Source organism: Agrilus planipennis, unplaced genomic scaffold (assembly GCF_000699045.2).
Source record: "Agrilus planipennis isolate EAB-ADULT unplaced genomic scaffold, Apla_2.0 scaffold87, whole genome shotgun sequence".
Taxonomy (NCBI): domain Eukaryota; kingdom Metazoa; phylum Arthropoda; class Insecta; order Coleoptera; family Buprestidae; genus Agrilus; species Agrilus planipennis.
In genome coordinates, this window is record NW_020439134.1 from 556,551 (window position 1) to 573,184 (window position 16,634).

The 16,634-nt window shown below is 31.5% G+C and overlaps 2 protein-coding genes across 7 annotated transcripts; both read right to left on the reverse strand.

Annotated features, from left to right (window-relative positions):
• Nucleotides 1-2,067: 2,067 nt before the first annotated feature.
• LOC108737635 lies at nucleotides 2,068-8,570 on the reverse strand. Of its 6 annotated transcripts, none has more exons than XM_018470591.1 (8): nucleotides 7,488-7,676; nucleotides 6,969-7,197; nucleotides 6,032-6,183; nucleotides 5,860-5,979; nucleotides 5,743-5,802; nucleotides 5,494-5,683; nucleotides 5,099-5,420; nucleotides 2,069-3,987 (listed from the first exon to the last, which is right to left on the reverse strand). In XM_018470591.1, the coding sequence occupies exons 2-8, from the start codon at nucleotides 7,177-7,179 to the stop codon at nucleotides 3,789-3,791; spliced, it is 1,254 nt and encodes a 417-aa protein (XP_018326093.1). In that variant the 5' UTR covers nucleotides 7,180-7,197; nucleotides 7,488-7,676; the 3' UTR covers nucleotides 2,069-3,788. The 6 variants fall into 6 exon arrangements, with proteins under 6 accessions (XP_018326096.1, XP_018326097.1, XP_018326093.1 ...); XM_018470592.1 differs by having other exon boundaries at nucleotides 7,480-7,676; XM_018470590.2 differs by lacking the exon at nucleotides 7,488-7,676 and adding an exon at nucleotides 7,697-8,568 and having other exon boundaries at nucleotides 2,070-3,987.
• A 618-nt stretch (nucleotides 8,571-9,188) lies between these two features.
• On the reverse strand, nucleotides 9,189-15,687 carry LOC108737636 (calmodulin). The gene is made up of 4 exons (XM_018470596.1): nucleotides 15,552-15,687; nucleotides 14,900-15,074; nucleotides 12,673-12,915; nucleotides 9,189-10,661 (listed from the first exon to the last, which is right to left on the reverse strand). Exons 1-4 carry the CDS (start codon nucleotides 15,552-15,554, stop codon nucleotides 10,633-10,635), a joined length of 450 nt encoding a protein of 149 aa, XP_018326098.1. The 5' UTR covers nucleotides 15,555-15,687; the 3' UTR covers nucleotides 9,189-10,632.
• Between the last annotated feature and the right edge of the window lie 947 nt (nucleotides 15,688-16,634).

Sequence of the window (16,634 nt, forward strand, 5' to 3'; positions counted from 1 at the left end):
CATGTTTTTTTTTTTCATTTTCTTTGTATTCAAAAAGGCGTGCAAAAATGATAACAAAGAAGGTTCGATTTTAACTTTTGTTACTGTTTGACATCGTTGCATCGTGTATATATTATAAATGTATGTATTACATGCGTATTTGTCAAAATGACTAGTTCAGAAGAAAAGTATTTTCTAACCTCCGTATTGTTTTCTTTTTAATTATCATTTTTGGTTGCTTTCACTTCCCCCCATATACAAATGTCCCTCATCAGACTGGAATGACACTATCTAGGACTACTACTGTAATCACGTTTGCCATTTTTATGTGTGAATTAATAATTACTATGCAGTTTTTCTTTTTTTCTATTATAATTAATTATGCCGTTTTTAATTTAATATGTAAATGGAATGATGCTAAGATTTTACATTTGTGCAGATTCTCTCCTTTTATTTATATTAATTAAAGTAATAATGGAATTGTTATTTCTTAACCGTAAATGAAAGAACTGATCTACACGTCTAAATAAACAGTTGTATGTGTATTACACTTCAGTTTGTCTTTTTTTATAATAAATTTTACTCCTACTGCTGACAAAAAGGTGACATTTAATTAGGTGGAGATATAAATTAAATAATGTCTTAGATATTGGTAAAAATGATACGGTATGAACAAGAAAGTGAAACTTTAGCTAATAACCATACTCAGTTTGCTCAGATTTGAAAATTAAGTAATTGTTGCTGTGAAGTGGCATGTTCTTAAAATAATTTAATTGTTTACGAGATACTTTTCAGAAAAAGAAGACACTAAACAAGGATAAGGTAAAATGTGGTGCCAGAATATCATGCAATAAAAAACGTTTATTGAGTAAAAATTCTTCGGTTGTAATGTTACGAATGTGGATAAAGTTACACACAATCGTTTTTATTTTTTTAAAGATAAGTAAAACTTCGTAACAGTACAAACAATGAATTACACAGGTCTGCGAAATTTTTTTTTTGAAAAGTTTTTTTCTTAAATTGTTAATATTTGTCGTAATTGTCTTAAAAGTAATAGAAAACGATATTCATATGGTTTATACCACGTCACATTAACCCATAAATGCTCAGAGAACACATTTCCATTTGAACCCTTGCCACGTAATGAGTGCGACGAAAAAATATTCGATAACCAGTGTTTCTATGTTTTTAACGATGCTCTTTTCGATGGTGTTGGTTAAAAATACCTCCGACAATATTAAAGCATGGAAAAATCGAAAATAAAAAAAAAAAACGTGATTTTTGAATTGACTTTTTTCTTAAAAAGTAATTTTTTGTGTCCTTACGATTTTTTTATATGCTTAAAACCTATATAAATCATGACCTCGATATCTAAACATGAAATAATCACCGTTGGTCAAGTCGAAATGCCTTTACAAACTGTTTGATCAAACCAAGTTTAATGTAAAGTGGTGGAAGCAATACTTTCTTCTTTCAAACTCGTATTGATGACATTTTTCACTCCGACTTCCAATTGCATTCTAATTTGGACATAGAAATACCGAATAACAATGATTTTGATTTACCATAAGTCCACTGTCTTAACACTTCAACACATAACCGGCATATTTTATCGTAACCCAGTGTTTATCTTGGTGACAACTTCATTCTGAAGTAAGCTTAATAAGCATTTTTTACAAAGTCTGTTATATTCAATCTTTGCTTAACTATTGTATATTGTCCGCAAATGTAAAAAAATACATTTGAATTGTTTTTACAACTCCGAGAAGCCATAGTTAAAGATAAATGAAACACAATCTTTTATTACACGTTAATATTATATCTCTCTCAATAATGGCGCGCTATAAACTATTTCTTTTTCAGGCGGTGTAAACGACTATATTAAATAGAAATATAAGCTATAAAATGAATTTTGTGAAAAAACAAATAAATTTGCCGATTCAAAGAGCCATATATATATACATATATTAATCTACATACAAAAAAAAATGTGACGTGATACGTTAAAACAAAGTTTATATTTTCAAATTATAGACCAACATTTGCATGCTTAAGATAAATTTATACAAAAAACTTTTTTATCGCAAACCTGTGTTATTAGTTTGTAATAAAAATAAAAAATACACATAATTTGATGATTGCTGCTCTCATTTATTTTTATTTTTCAGTATACTTGTTTAAAAATTTTCACCTATTACAAGGAGGTTTAACAAAACAAAAGAAGCTTATTTTAGCTTATGTTGTAATGATGGTATAAAAATGAAAGTAAATAGATGGCCAATAAAATTAAATCGTTATTATCGTCTTAATCGTTATGACAAATGTGAATTAATACAATATATAATGGTGAGCCAATGAGTATCGATATAAAAGCAGTATTGGTGTGCAATATTATATAAAAACTAATGAATGCCATGTATAAATAGGCAGATAAATTCATACCGACCTTAATTTAAAATTGTCAACAGTTATCAAGTTTTTTGAAAAGATTTACTACTATTCACACAAACAAGAGACTTTCAACTTAACGAATGACTTATGTGATAGAAAAGTAACTTCGCTCCTTGTATGTGTGGAATAACAAGTCTTTGTGGAGAATTGATCATTTCAGACCAAGCATATATCTGGCTTTTTCGTTCGAGACACAAGTCATTGTATACTCTGATCCTGAGAAATTTTCTACTTGACAAATTGCACTGGGCATTAACTAATGAAATGTAAACTTAATTTAAAATTTAAGATAGTCCTCGCATTGTTGAGATTCTAACACTAATATTGTTATACACGATGTTATGGGTAGACGCAAGAGCTTTTCTTTTTCCATCTGCTATGAAGTACTTTTCATCGATTTTTTTGACAATTTAATCTAGTTTCCTCAGTATTGTTCTGCTATCGGTATCTAAGATATGTGCGAAATTTATGGTTTGTAGATTATTGTATAAGCTGCTGCACTAATTGTATCTACGCATACTTTTATCTGATGAATGCTTCTTAAGTTTAAGCATTTTAGCGGGAAATGCGCGTTATATCCATCCCATATATTTTTGCTGAGATTAGTGCCCTAAGTACCTTGAAGTTTATTTTTGATCTTCCAGTTTCGTGTTTCTAATTTAAAAGTATTGCTTATCTTCAACGATATTAAATTGTAGTAAATTATACATTTGCTAACAAGCCCGTATAATTAATAAATAATTTATCAATTATTACGCTTTAACCGTTTATTTCAAATTTAAGAAGTAGTATAATAGGTATATGATTGTGTTTAAAAGAAATTTTTATACATTTTATTTTGTCGGGTACAGAAGTGCGCATTGAGACATAACAGTAAATGTTAGAACTGTTAACATTATACAATGTGTCAGTAAAAAAATGCTTACACTATGAGTCATTTGCACTTATAAAAATAGGTATTTATATGGAGGTATACAACTTAAAATTTGACTACAACTGGTAATTATAAATATACACAAAAATATCTATCTAAATTATTGCTTTTTCATTTAATTACCTAAAATTGAAGTTAAAATAGCTGCATACGAACTTTTATGTCTGCAGAAGGGCATAAAACTATAGGTAGTACTGCCCACTAGAAAAATTATCTTGTGGATAATATCCACACGAGAATGTTTTTAAAATTCTGCATTTCAATTTTATAAATTGCTAAAAATCAAAGCGAAGTGCGAGGCGGGTTTTTTTTGCTTCACTACCTTGGCAGGCCTTGTATACGTTGGTACTATACATACAATAAGCTCGATAAAATGCACAACCATATCTCAATATTTTAGTGGAATATAAAAATATTCATTGGTTTAAAACGTCTGAATAGGACGGTAAAGTCCCGTATAGCCAGTAAGTCGGGCCCTTAAGGCTGGTAGCAGAACTGCACACACAGTCAAGTCCGATAGCAAATTTGAACATTCGCATATCAACAAGTACATTTTATCACCTTTTGGACTAATACTTTTGTGTAAAACAATACGCTTGAGGCCAGCACTACGAGGTAAATATCTGAAAATAGTTAAAATTAATAGTTATAAACTTTTCCAATTGATGATCTTATTGCCTTGTTTACCAACTGGAAAAACAGTTGACAATTAACAAAATTAAAAAGCTGCTTTTCGGCATATTTTAAGTATGTACTACCTTCTTTAGTACATAATTATAAATTAGTAATCTATTTCCTCTTTCTGAGGAAACTTTTTATAATGCAACATGATTAGTGTGTCGTGTTCACGGTGTTTTTTATTTTAGTGTATGTTAAATAAATGCTTCCCAGTTAAAAAGCTAACATGGATTTTTAGTTATTCTTTATAATTTTCTAATAGTCGAAGACATTACTTATTTTCTGAGAAAATGGGTGGGATATGGTAGTGTTAGGGTGTACTAGCGATGCAACGGAAGTGTCATAACGGAAACAGAAGTAAATACGAATACAAATTTTGCATTTAGTAGTTGCTTAATTAATATCAATATTGGGAAATCGCTGAAACGACTTTTACGACTTGTTTTAATGTTCCGATATATTGATTTTCAAAAAGATGAGAAATAACATTTTGCTAATTTCTGATAAGCTTCCGTTATAAAAATGGGGAAGCGGATGTGAAGATGCAAGCGAAACTTACTGCAACACTAGTGTGCACCATAGACAATGTACTTTGAACCAATTTGCAGATACCAGGTACTAAAGATACGTAAAAATGTTATCCACTTTTCTTAAAATCTGACTACTGATATTGTTAAAATTAATAATCAACACTGCACTTGCGGTTGTTAGTAATTTCTGTCAGATGCTTCAATGTTTGCAAAAAAAATCGTAATTTTACTGAGTCTTCATTTTTAAACATGATGGGAACTATTTTAATACTTTTTATAAGCAGGTAGATCAATTGTAGAAGCCAAACATCCCTCAGAGATAATTAAAATGTCGTTATGAGTTCAAAGTACATACTAATTCTACTCTGTTCCACCTATTTTGTTACTCAGAAAATAAGTAATGTTTGGCAGCCCTGGGATCTTGCTCTATAATGTACGAATCTACGAAAAATAAAGTACTTTCACTTAAATGATTTGAACCAGAACGTTGCTTAATACTGAAGTGATTTTTAATTGTAATCTTTACCTATAGATCATACGCGCTCCAGTCCAATAGAGCCAATTTCTTTCAAAAATTTCTCGGTCGTCGCCTTCAAACACCTTATAGACGGACACGATGTACCCTGTGCTCTTTCCTTGACACCGAGTTAAAGATGTACCCGGTTCGTTAATAGGAGGTCGACATATTGATGCCACTTCGGTGTAAAGATCCAAAGTGTGTGCCGACGTATACTTTGTCGTCCGTGGATCGAATTTTTTTAAGCTGGAAGTGCGCAAATCATTGTAAAATCGGGCTGGATTTGTTTGGCTTGTGTTAACGATGTAATACGATATAAAAGGAAAATCAGCTAAAAACAATAATTATGAGTCACTTTATCATACATACTTGAATTGTACATTTTATATTTTTAATGTACCTACCGTTTCTTTCCATGTTGGCTAGAAGCATTCCTGTAACGGCAGTTTTTGCTTGGGCAATGTCAGAAAGAAGTTCTCCAGCTGCTATTCGTTGCCTTAAAATGGGCTGGGTCAATGGTGATTCTAGCAAGGGATCCACTGGTTCTAATGGACTCATTAAATGACATAAAATACATAGTTTTGGATCGGGTACCTTTGATAAAAAGATTTTTTATCAAAATTTTTGAAAGATAAAATAATTTAACTTTATACCTCCATAACATTAAGTCCACTTTGATTTTTCCTGTCCAAAGAACTAGATGGGGAGGACCTCTACGGAATACATGAGTTATTCGTGCAATATGTCGCTTTTGATACACATATACCTACTGGTAAAGGTACACCGGCCGGTAGAAACCTGTCCAGACTATGAACCGGTATAATAAAACAGTCTCTATCCAATTGAGACAATGTTCTGGAAGTTTCTTCTTTTCCAGAGCTGAAGCTCACCTTTGTAAAAGAAAGTTAAAATTGTTTTTTATAGTTTTACATGTACATGTACCTGCCTCGTAGGCGTTGTTTTTGTTGGGGTGGATGGCCATTTTAATAAAGCATCTGTGTTTCTATCAATTAGGGGCTGTGGAAAATCGGGCTCGGAAATTGGTGGAGATATGTTTTGTAGTGATGCTCCCGTCATTGGTCCACAGCGAGGTTCTGGTAAAAGCAAAAATAATTAGACATGCTACCTACTATTTTTCTTCTACAGTTAACAAGTTTAGGTGCAGAATTAAATAAATCAGTTTGAGACAATATATTTTCAATTTTACTTGCGGAAAATAGGCAGCTTTAGTAATTAAAGATTTGCTATTTTTGGCACCAGAAAAAAAGATATGTATATACCTAAATCTAGTTCTACCTTACAAACAAATTTTAGTATGCGTTCGTATCACGTGGGTGTAAAAAAACAACAAAAGAACACATTTCTACAACAGATTTGATAAACAGCTTAAATTGTCGTGTGTATAGATAGATGATGGATACCTTACGAGTATTTAAATATTATAAATATAGTTTGTTTCACTAATAAATTGTCACTTTCTGTTTACTAAATGCTTAAAATTTTGTAAAATATAACAGCAGAAAACAACCACACTAATGTGAAACTAAATATAATATTACATTGAAGGTCAAAGTTTTGATCGGATAACGTATTGGTAAATAGAGCAAAGTGACTCAAATTGTGTGTTGCTTGCCAAATATACTAGTAATGGCGAATTTTTGGATAATAATTAACACTGATAAATTATAGGCAGACAATTTTAGGAGTTAAAGATTACATTCTTCAAGTGCCATTTCTGTTCTTGTTTTAGTTTTTTTAATATATTTAAAATCGTTAGTATTGATCATGTCATACCATAAATCATTTCAACCTTGGTGAACGATTTTCAGGAACTGCCTCTTTATTTAATTAATGTTGATCTTCATTCTAAATTACCCACCTTCTAATTCATTTAAATTGTGAATGGACCTATCACTTCGAGGTAAATTAAAAAACAAATGGGTCCTAAAGTATTGATCTTCTATAGGAGTGTATCCTTGGTCCCTGTTTGATCTCTTACTGGCGTGCCGATTTGAAGAAGTTTTCATAATACCGGTTTTTCCCCCGGACGCTTTTTGGTCACGAAAGTTTTTTCTGAACATTAAATTCATCTTGGTCCAATTATTTGCCTAAAACGCAGAACAAGTTTTTGTAGAAATAATACACTTAATAAGTGTTTTTTTAATATAACTTTTTTTTAATAGGTTTTCCACGTTAATCTTAAAATTAGAAAGAGTCAAAGAACCAATCGTTAAAAATAGGAAACAAATAATTACACTACTTGTTTGATATTTTTTCTGAGAGTAGTGCCGATTTTTTCAATAGAAATTTAGCTTTTTATGAAAGTTTATTTATCAGCATGTCATTAACTGAAAATAATTAAAAATTTATTATAAGAATTTATTTTGTACCTACGTACAATTGCTAGGAACTATGTAAACTGAGGAAGTCATTAAAAAATAATATGCAAAACTAGAGCAAATTTATAGTCATGCGCGACTAAAAAGCACGTGGTGTAATCTAGCTGTAAACGTAATAAACGTCAAAACAATCGATACCCCTATTCATTACAGCTGTGTAGGGATTGTCCGTAGGTGTATAAACGTATGTATAAATAATTTTTCTTACTTCACTATGAACGAAGAATCAATGATGAAACCACGAAAGGAAACTATTGTACTCGATCTATTAGATTAGGACACACAGATTTATAAGGTTTACGATTTCATAAAATTGATTTTTTGTAGGAGCACAGTTAGTTTATTTTGCGCGGTCGCGTCTTTATTTTTCGTTTTATTGTTGACAAAAATCACTGCGGCCACGGTCGCAGAGCGTGGCGCGGGACGAATATTTTAGTGTCGCCTATTTTTATCATGCGCGCATACCCCCAACGACCACAATATACACTTTTATTATTGTTGCGTCGATTGGCCAGGTATATCAGACTAAAAAAAATGTTAATTTTACGTTGTGTTCACGAACCACCGTTTGAGATCCCACAAATATCACCACTGTGAAAATGGCAGAATATGACTATAATTTTGGAAACGTATTGTTCAGTTTATCATGTCTTTCTACGTCGTAGTACCTATAAAATAAATAATATAAAATACAAGGACGCAGAACAACTAATACTGATGAATTTCTAATTATTGCAAAATTTTTAAGTAGAAAGAAAACAAATTACTTTTATACAAGTGGCTTTTAAGTAGCGCATAATCGAGTTTTTCTTCATTTTTACGTTAGATTTAAAATTACTACTATACTATTATGTATTTGTCTCAGTTCCAAAAATAGTATCATTTTCTAGCGCTTCTGAACCTAAAAATTAGCTGCAAAGCTATTTTTACAATTTTAATATCCTCTCGTTTTAAACTGCTGTACTGTATTGTTGTAATTCATTTTCTGATAATAAGCTATCCTTAAAAATCATACTGAAAATATATATCGTTTTAAATGTTTGGAGGCGTTAATAAAATAAATAATTACATAAATATATCACAAGAGAGAAAATACTGTGTCCTAATAAAATTAATATTATATCTGATCAATTTCCTTTTAAAAATAATTACTTAACTCTTCTAAATAAGAGTAATCAGATCATGAAAATGTTCNATAAATCAATTGATTACTTTTACATTTGCTAATTTTTATCACAACTGTAGATAACTTTTGAATGTAAAAAAATAACATTTCGATTATTAGTAAATTTCAGATCTCCAAAATTAGTAGTTAACACATGGAAATATTTTCGCATAATATTCAAAAACAATTTATTACAGAAATGTAGTTTGCTTGTGAGAAACAGTGAGTAAATGGCTTTTATTGATTTCTTAGTCGGGCAAAATGTTTAATATAAATAAATTAAAAGCTTTCAAATACTTTTCTGAACCCCTTATTATCTACCATATTTTGGAAGTACATCAGTAACAATTTCGTTTATTAATAAATACATATTATTTTACGATTTCGAATTCCTATTAATACTTGCGACTTTTCAATAGTTCTATTGCATATGTTTCGCAATAAATGTAAAATGAAATGTAGAACAAACAGAAACATATTTTCTTAGAAAGCTTTTTTGAAATACTGTTAAGGAAAGAAAGAAGTAAAACTACACTATAATCCAGTCACATTTATTTAAAATTTAAACATCTAATTATTTCACAGTAACCGACAGTTTCTTAAAGGTAAAAAATAATTATAGTAACAATAAATAATTATAGTGGGAGAAGAATGAACATAGAAAATTTCGTGTCTACCAAGAATAATTAGCGTTCTCCTTTGATCGAGGCAATTTCAGAAACTCCATATCACTTGCTAACGAACCTACCAACCAACCGAAAAACAAAGTTTACTCAACAAGCAATACGTCCCGTAACACTTAACCAGCAACGGAACAAAGTGGAAATATGTAACAATTTAAAGTGAAAATCGTAGATAAATTTGTTTTTTGAATGTTAAAAATCAAGAAACTATTGCATACACAAAAGACACTGTCACATGTAATTCCTTATGCTGTTGATGTTGCTCTGTATCCAATGTTTCGCTTTCACAAAGTATGAAACCCATACACACTAGCTACATTCTTTCCTTTCGAATCTCTGACATTCGGGAAACAGGGACAATGGTTTCTCAATTGCCAACAATAAACGAAACAACAATAAGTACAACTTTGCCTTAAACTAGAATAATAGAATGAAAGTACAAACTAAAAAATGACGCGCGCCAAATTTCATACTTTGTGAGAAAGAAAACGAACTAGAGTTTCTTTGCTGCTGCAAAATCCGTGATGACGAACTGCACATACGACTTCTCATCGACCATAAACTCCTAGACGCTATTGTTAACTACACGTAATTTTTAATTATGTTTTGTAATGTATTAAATCATATAGCACGAAAAATTGTAGTTTTTGCTGTAGCACAGAAAAGTGCGCAGTTAGTAGCAACAGGTAGTGACTACTAAACAATTGGCAATTAGATGAAAATAAGAGGTTTAAAATGATAACAGCAGCGATGGTGGGACAAGGAGAGATGGAAGGGATATACATTAAAAAGGGCAATAAGAACAAACAGGAGATAAAGGAAACGCTTTTTGGTGTTTAACCACTTATCGTATTTTTCTACACTAACGACTCAAAAATGAAACAGTAGTAGTAATATTTTACAAAAATTTACACAATCATATTAAAGTTTACTTGTAAGGAATTTTTTATTATTATCATATTTTTAAACATATGCTGCTGATATTACTTTTTATAATTTTTAAAACAGTAGGGAATAGTGTTTTGTTATCGATTAAATTTTTTGTCTTGCCATAATAAAGAATTGTGTATTATAATTATTATTTTTGTTTAAACAACGATCAAGTTTTATTAATTAATCACTTTTTAAAGAGCCCGACGAAAATGTCGTAATTATTTTTTTTTTTTAATTTTAACGACAACGATGATTGTTTATGCTGTTGCTGTTGTTGTAGTAATAATAGTAGTTATGATGGTGGGCCAGGCTGAAAACAGGTTGTAGTAGTATATTGTTAGAAGAATACATGCTGCATACTCTTCATTTTGATGTCATCATGGTGACGAATTCTGCAAAAAGAAGAATAAATAAATGGGCTAATACATATTCAACGTTAAATAGGGCCACAAAAGAAAATAATATAATATTCATTAATTCTTTCCAAAAGCTGAATCATTTTTGAGTGACATTATTAAGATAGAGGTTATTACTACATTAATGGATGATGAATCGATGACTTATTGGAGTTTGAAGTGAAATACAATTACAATAATTATGATCTATAACAAAACTTTATAAAGAAGTATGTTCCGATTTTTAATAGAAATTGTATCGTTCAAACATCACAAATATATTTAACAACCAATATCTTAATATTTCATCACATAAAAAAATAGCGGAACAGATTTGCAAAAACTGAAAGCAAAAAGGCGGGGGACATGATTAAAAGCAAATGCTTTAATGTAAGTTTATTATTTTTCTAACTTTGGTTGATATTATTATGTTAATACTACTGCAAAATTTATTAGGTGTTAATCCATTGTTTTACTTGCTTGTAACTATACTAATCTTAAAACTGTAATGGTATTACTGTGAAGAAGTCTGGCAACAATATTACAGTAGCAAAAAAAAAAAAATAAACATGAAGTCTCTAATTTCGTACGCCTAGAGGAATACTAATATATGTAGTTCACCTTATCGTTATTTATATTAAATGCGACTAAGGAAGTGCTTTTTTTCTCTATTTCATTGGAAATAACAGAACCACAACGTGCGCGAAAAAATTCTTAAGGGCTCAAAACAGAAACAGTGAATATTTAGAAAAAATAAGAGCAACTACTATAGCACCAATTACACAACAAAAAAATGCAGACCCATCATGCTATAAACATTGGGAAAGGAAAAAGGCAAAATATTAAGGGGTATGTACAAGAGTAGTATTGACTTTTGTAACCGATTGATAGTATTAATAATAGAACACACATCATTTGAACAATAGCAAATGAATTACTTTGAATCAAATTGTTATTTTTACGATGAATTGTGCAAAAACGTTTTCATAAAGATGAAACGGTTACAATTGTATAGTTTGCGCAGAAATAAAGTTGCGCTTATTTCTTTACTTTTGCGCTGAATCGTTCAAGAATGAAAGGTAAAAAGGTTATGATAACGTATGTACAGCTAGACAGCAACTGACCAGCTTTATTGAAACTTGCACAACCGCGTGTACTATCGGCCGAAAACTATTCGTGCAACAGCGCGGAAATCTGCAAGAAAAACAATAACAACAGCTAGCAGATACGGTCACAAGTAGTTGAATTTCCAACAAAACAAAATTTTTCGCGAATGTAGTCAAAAACTTCGACTGATTCAAGTTTTTGAGGATGTTAATTGGATTAGTAATTTAATTCAATGCTTACAATGCTAGTTCTTATCATAAACAGTCGATTTAATTACGTATCCGCCTACAAAGCCACCACACAATCACCCACAATCCAATGGTATTCGCAATTATTGCATTCATACTGCACACTTGCACCTATCAATGTCGCTGTGTTCTATACTTAGAAGCACAAATAGAGAAACAGGAAGAAAACAACTTTATGATTGCACTTCACGCTAACACTTCCTTTTAGATAATAGTAGTAACCGAGTTTTTTATTATTAAATGTTCGAAGAAAAATATAAAATAATTAATATGCGTACGGTGCGTTATTGCAATATGTTGATCATAGCGAGGTGCGAGTTTAAAAATAAAATTTGCACACACAGTATATAATAGCCAATATGTGTAGAAAGTTATACATATATGTATAATGTGTAAGTGTGTAAGTATATTTCCAAGAAGCCTACAAGCAGCGCATAGTAAATATTTTATGTACAGTGTCTCCCAATAGTGCCAAAATAAAATTTTAGGCTTCAGACACGCTATACAATTTGCAACATGAGTGTGTGCTCATTTTCGCTTACAGGTTGTTACACACAGGAAAATAACGGAACACCTGTAGGCGAACGCCAATATACAGAAAGGAAAGAAAAGAGGAAGAGAGCATTTAAGAAATGCTATAAACTGAAACAAACCTTCGTAGTTTACTTGGCCATCGCCGTCAATATCGGCTTCGCGGATCATTTCATCGACCTCTTCGTCCGTCAATTTCTCCCCGAGGTTCGTCATGACGTGACGGAGTTCTGCCGCTGAAATGAAACCGTTGCCGTCTTTGTCAAACACTCGGAATGCCTCGCGAATCTCTTCCTCACTATCCGTGTCCTTCATTTTGCGCGCCATCATCGTGAGGAATTCAGGGAAGTCTATGGTACCGTTGCCTGTTAAAATAATAGCAAACCATAAGTTACCACATTCATTATATTTAAATCCAACTGTTAGTTACGTGAAGATATAGATATACCTTGAAGTAGAATATAAAAAAAGTTAAAGTTACCTAGGTGCCTATAACATTGCTTTTGTGATTTAAGTTATGAACTCATATTTGGTGTATTAATTAACTAATATAACCTATCCAAATTCGGACAGATGATACCACTCTATATAGTGCATAGCTTGCATTTCAACCTTGCCGTCCCACCACACCGTAACCACAACCACTAAAACACCCTCTCTATGGCCTAAACCGACTGTTGACATTTAAACACCGTCAGTAGATTATTATTAATTAAGAACTTCCATCAAACATCTTCGATATGCAAGGTAGAGCCAAGGCACACGTCCATCCTTTAATTAGACGTTTCAATAATAGGTAATTCTCGAAAGTCGCTTCTGAAGGAGATAGTGCTATGTGGATAGCGAAGGGATGATAATAAAAAAACTTAAAAATTTTAAAATTCAAGTACTCAGCAACAGCTCAAGTAATATACCAACCTTTAATATATTCATTAAACTTAATTTATATTTTGAACGTTTTATAAAGTTGAAAAAAAACTAATATTCTATCAAGAGAACAAATAAGTAAAACCTATATCTCGAGTATGCAAAACATTTTATGAGGTATATAAAATTAACAGTTCCATTGTTTTGGCCGTGAATAAATTTATGCCTACAAAAATAATTGCAAAATACGGCAATTGAGATTAATTTTTCCTCGTTAACCAAACAACATCGTTGTTAATCCTGAAAAAGCGCTTAATATCGTCAAACATTCCCGTAAAACTTTTATTGCTCATCCTCTTCCATACAAACAGATAAGTGACATTTGTAATGCACGATGATTAAATGCGTTCAACGTATAAATAATACATAGATGACTATTCCTCACATGTATATATGTACGTGTGTGTATGTTTGCAACGGTGTATAAAATGCTGCCAGTAGTTTATACAGTACTGAGACCGTAACAAAAAGCAAAAATCAAGGACTTGTTTTTGACGTTATACCTATTCGAAATTGAAGCGTCATGCACCAAACCTATTATTTTAACTAAAAACCATAAATTCACTTCATTTTTCATTATTAACAACTATCCGCACTACCCATCCATACCGATAAAGTTCCACCTGTCGCGGCCTTGGATTTGTTTAATCAATAATGTGACCGAAGAGCATATAACCCAGTTTCAGAAACATCCTTAAATGCTATTAAAAATTGTCGAAAATGTGTGAGCTGTAATTAACAATTGGAACGGTCTACTGAATGATGTACCAATAACAAAAACATTTTATGTTTTATAATGAAAACAGGCTTCCGATAAAAATCAAACATTAAGCCTTAAAATGTTGTTTTCTGCACTCTACAGGCTTTTTATTGTTGCATTTAAACAAAATTCTTTTTTATTAATTACACAAGAGGATTGTTACATTTTGAACTATCTGTATACCTACCTACTATGAAAGCAAAATAATTTTGGTTTGTAATAAAAGTAAAGCAGATATTAGGGAATGGCTTTAATATTTTGAATTATCTATTGTTAACAAAATAATCGATAAAAGAATAACAAGAAATCTGTCGATTATTAATTTATAAGAATACTGTAATCTGAATAAGTTTTATTATTGAAACTAAAGCACCTACACTCTTTTTTCCTACACTTTAATTCAATTAAAATTTACATAATCATTACTAATGACTCTAATTTAATTAGCTATTGTCTGTAACTCATTTCAAATAAGATATTCAAATGATTTATAACTGAAGATTACTTAAAACAGTAGCATATGATTTGCAGTTGTTTTCTACATTGGAAAAAGTGCAATAAAAAAGAAAAACAGCTATTTTTAGCACATATACATGTATGTTTTTATTGTCAAAATTTGAGTATATACGTACACAAAACTATTATTATAACTTGACACTTACCATCAGCATCTACTTCGTTTATCATGTCTTGTAATTCTGCCTCTGTGGGATTTTGACCTAACGATCTCATTACAGTTCCTAATTCTTTAGTTGTGATTGTACCGTCTCCGTCTTTATCAAACAGTGAGAAGGCCTCTTTGAATTCTGCAATCTGTTCTTCCGTGAGTTGGTCGGCCTGTCAAAATTTATGAAATCAACATTTGCAGCTACCTGGTATGCAAGTAAATACACGAAGCCATCACCGCATAACTTTTAAGCTTCCGCTGCTTACAAAACGGTCGCTAATGATACATTTCGGCGGAACTAATTAATCCCACAAACTAATTTACGCTAAAGGATGTGTACATTCCTCGATTAAATGCTAAATCGATAATTACAACGCAATACCGAACGTACCAAGGCGACAGCGATAGTAATATGTCGAACGTTACAAAATGGAGCTATTTTAATAAAAAAAATAATACGTGAAAACTTCGAAAACGAAAACAGCAAGTTCCGCATTGCGACAAAAATTTAACCGGTATAGCGTTAGTCATCGGTTAACATAGAATTTCAACCGACTCAGGCGTTTTTACCAAAATAAGACGTTAAAAAGTGATATCCGTTTATATAAGGGCTCGTCAATAAGCGATGGGTGATTATTTCAACTCACCATTTTGATATTTTAAGATTAAAAACACTAAGAGCAAAACGATGCACTAAACACAACAATCGTTGGCACCACGAACAACTGACAGGTCGCGAACGAATACACCAGCCAACTGCCGTCGTTTTTGTTGTTCGACGGTGGGCTCGAGGGGCGCGAGGGTGGAACTGCTGTTTTACCATTGCGGTCATGCGCTGTCTCGTCATTATGACAGGAACACGTCAATATTCCTACGCTGCCAGTAATTTCAAAAATATTTAAAGACGATTAAGAATTTTTTTGAAAAAGATGTAACTATGCTACATAATATTGCTCAAAACTACGCAACTAATTTGTGATAATTAAACATTTTTAATGAGAATTGCCTGGAAAAATCTCTTGCATCGGGAACTATATTTCAAAAGGTGGGGCTAAAGTTTGAATGGCCGGGTGCGGCCAAAGACTCTCGGTACGAGTGCATGCTATTGGCCACAATGCAGGTACCTGCAATGCGGAATACTACCCGTTCGCACTTCGGGGCAATGTTGTCAGTTTTTCGTTTCTGTACAATGACCATTGACAACGTGAAGAAAACAATAAAGGAAGTCAGTTAATGAAGGAAAATGCCAATAAATAAGTTAGGATTTAAATTTATACGACATTTAAGTAATCGCACTGAACTAAAGTGATATAGTATTTCTTAATATACGCTATTTCTACTAAGATTCAAAACCTTTAACAATTTTGTCTTAATGAGCCTCATTTTATTGTTTTTCTCTTCAATTATGTCATTATTATATGTCAATCCTTTGAACAAATGTTTTTTAAACTTTTCTTAAAAAAGTTCATGGTTATACATATGTCGGTAAGGTAGATAAGTATATGTCATAGGATGTATGTATAGTTTTGACGCGTCACTCTGCGTCTATGCATCGCGTCTGGCGTTATGCGGCTGCGGTTATCAATTACGTGGTTGCGCAAAAAATGACGTCAAATTTTTCAAAAACTAGTTTACGTTCTTGTAATAGTGGAGATTCTAATTTATTACTATTAAAATGATTATTTTTAATTATTTTGCAAATAAAATATAAATATATCTTTTATTGGTTG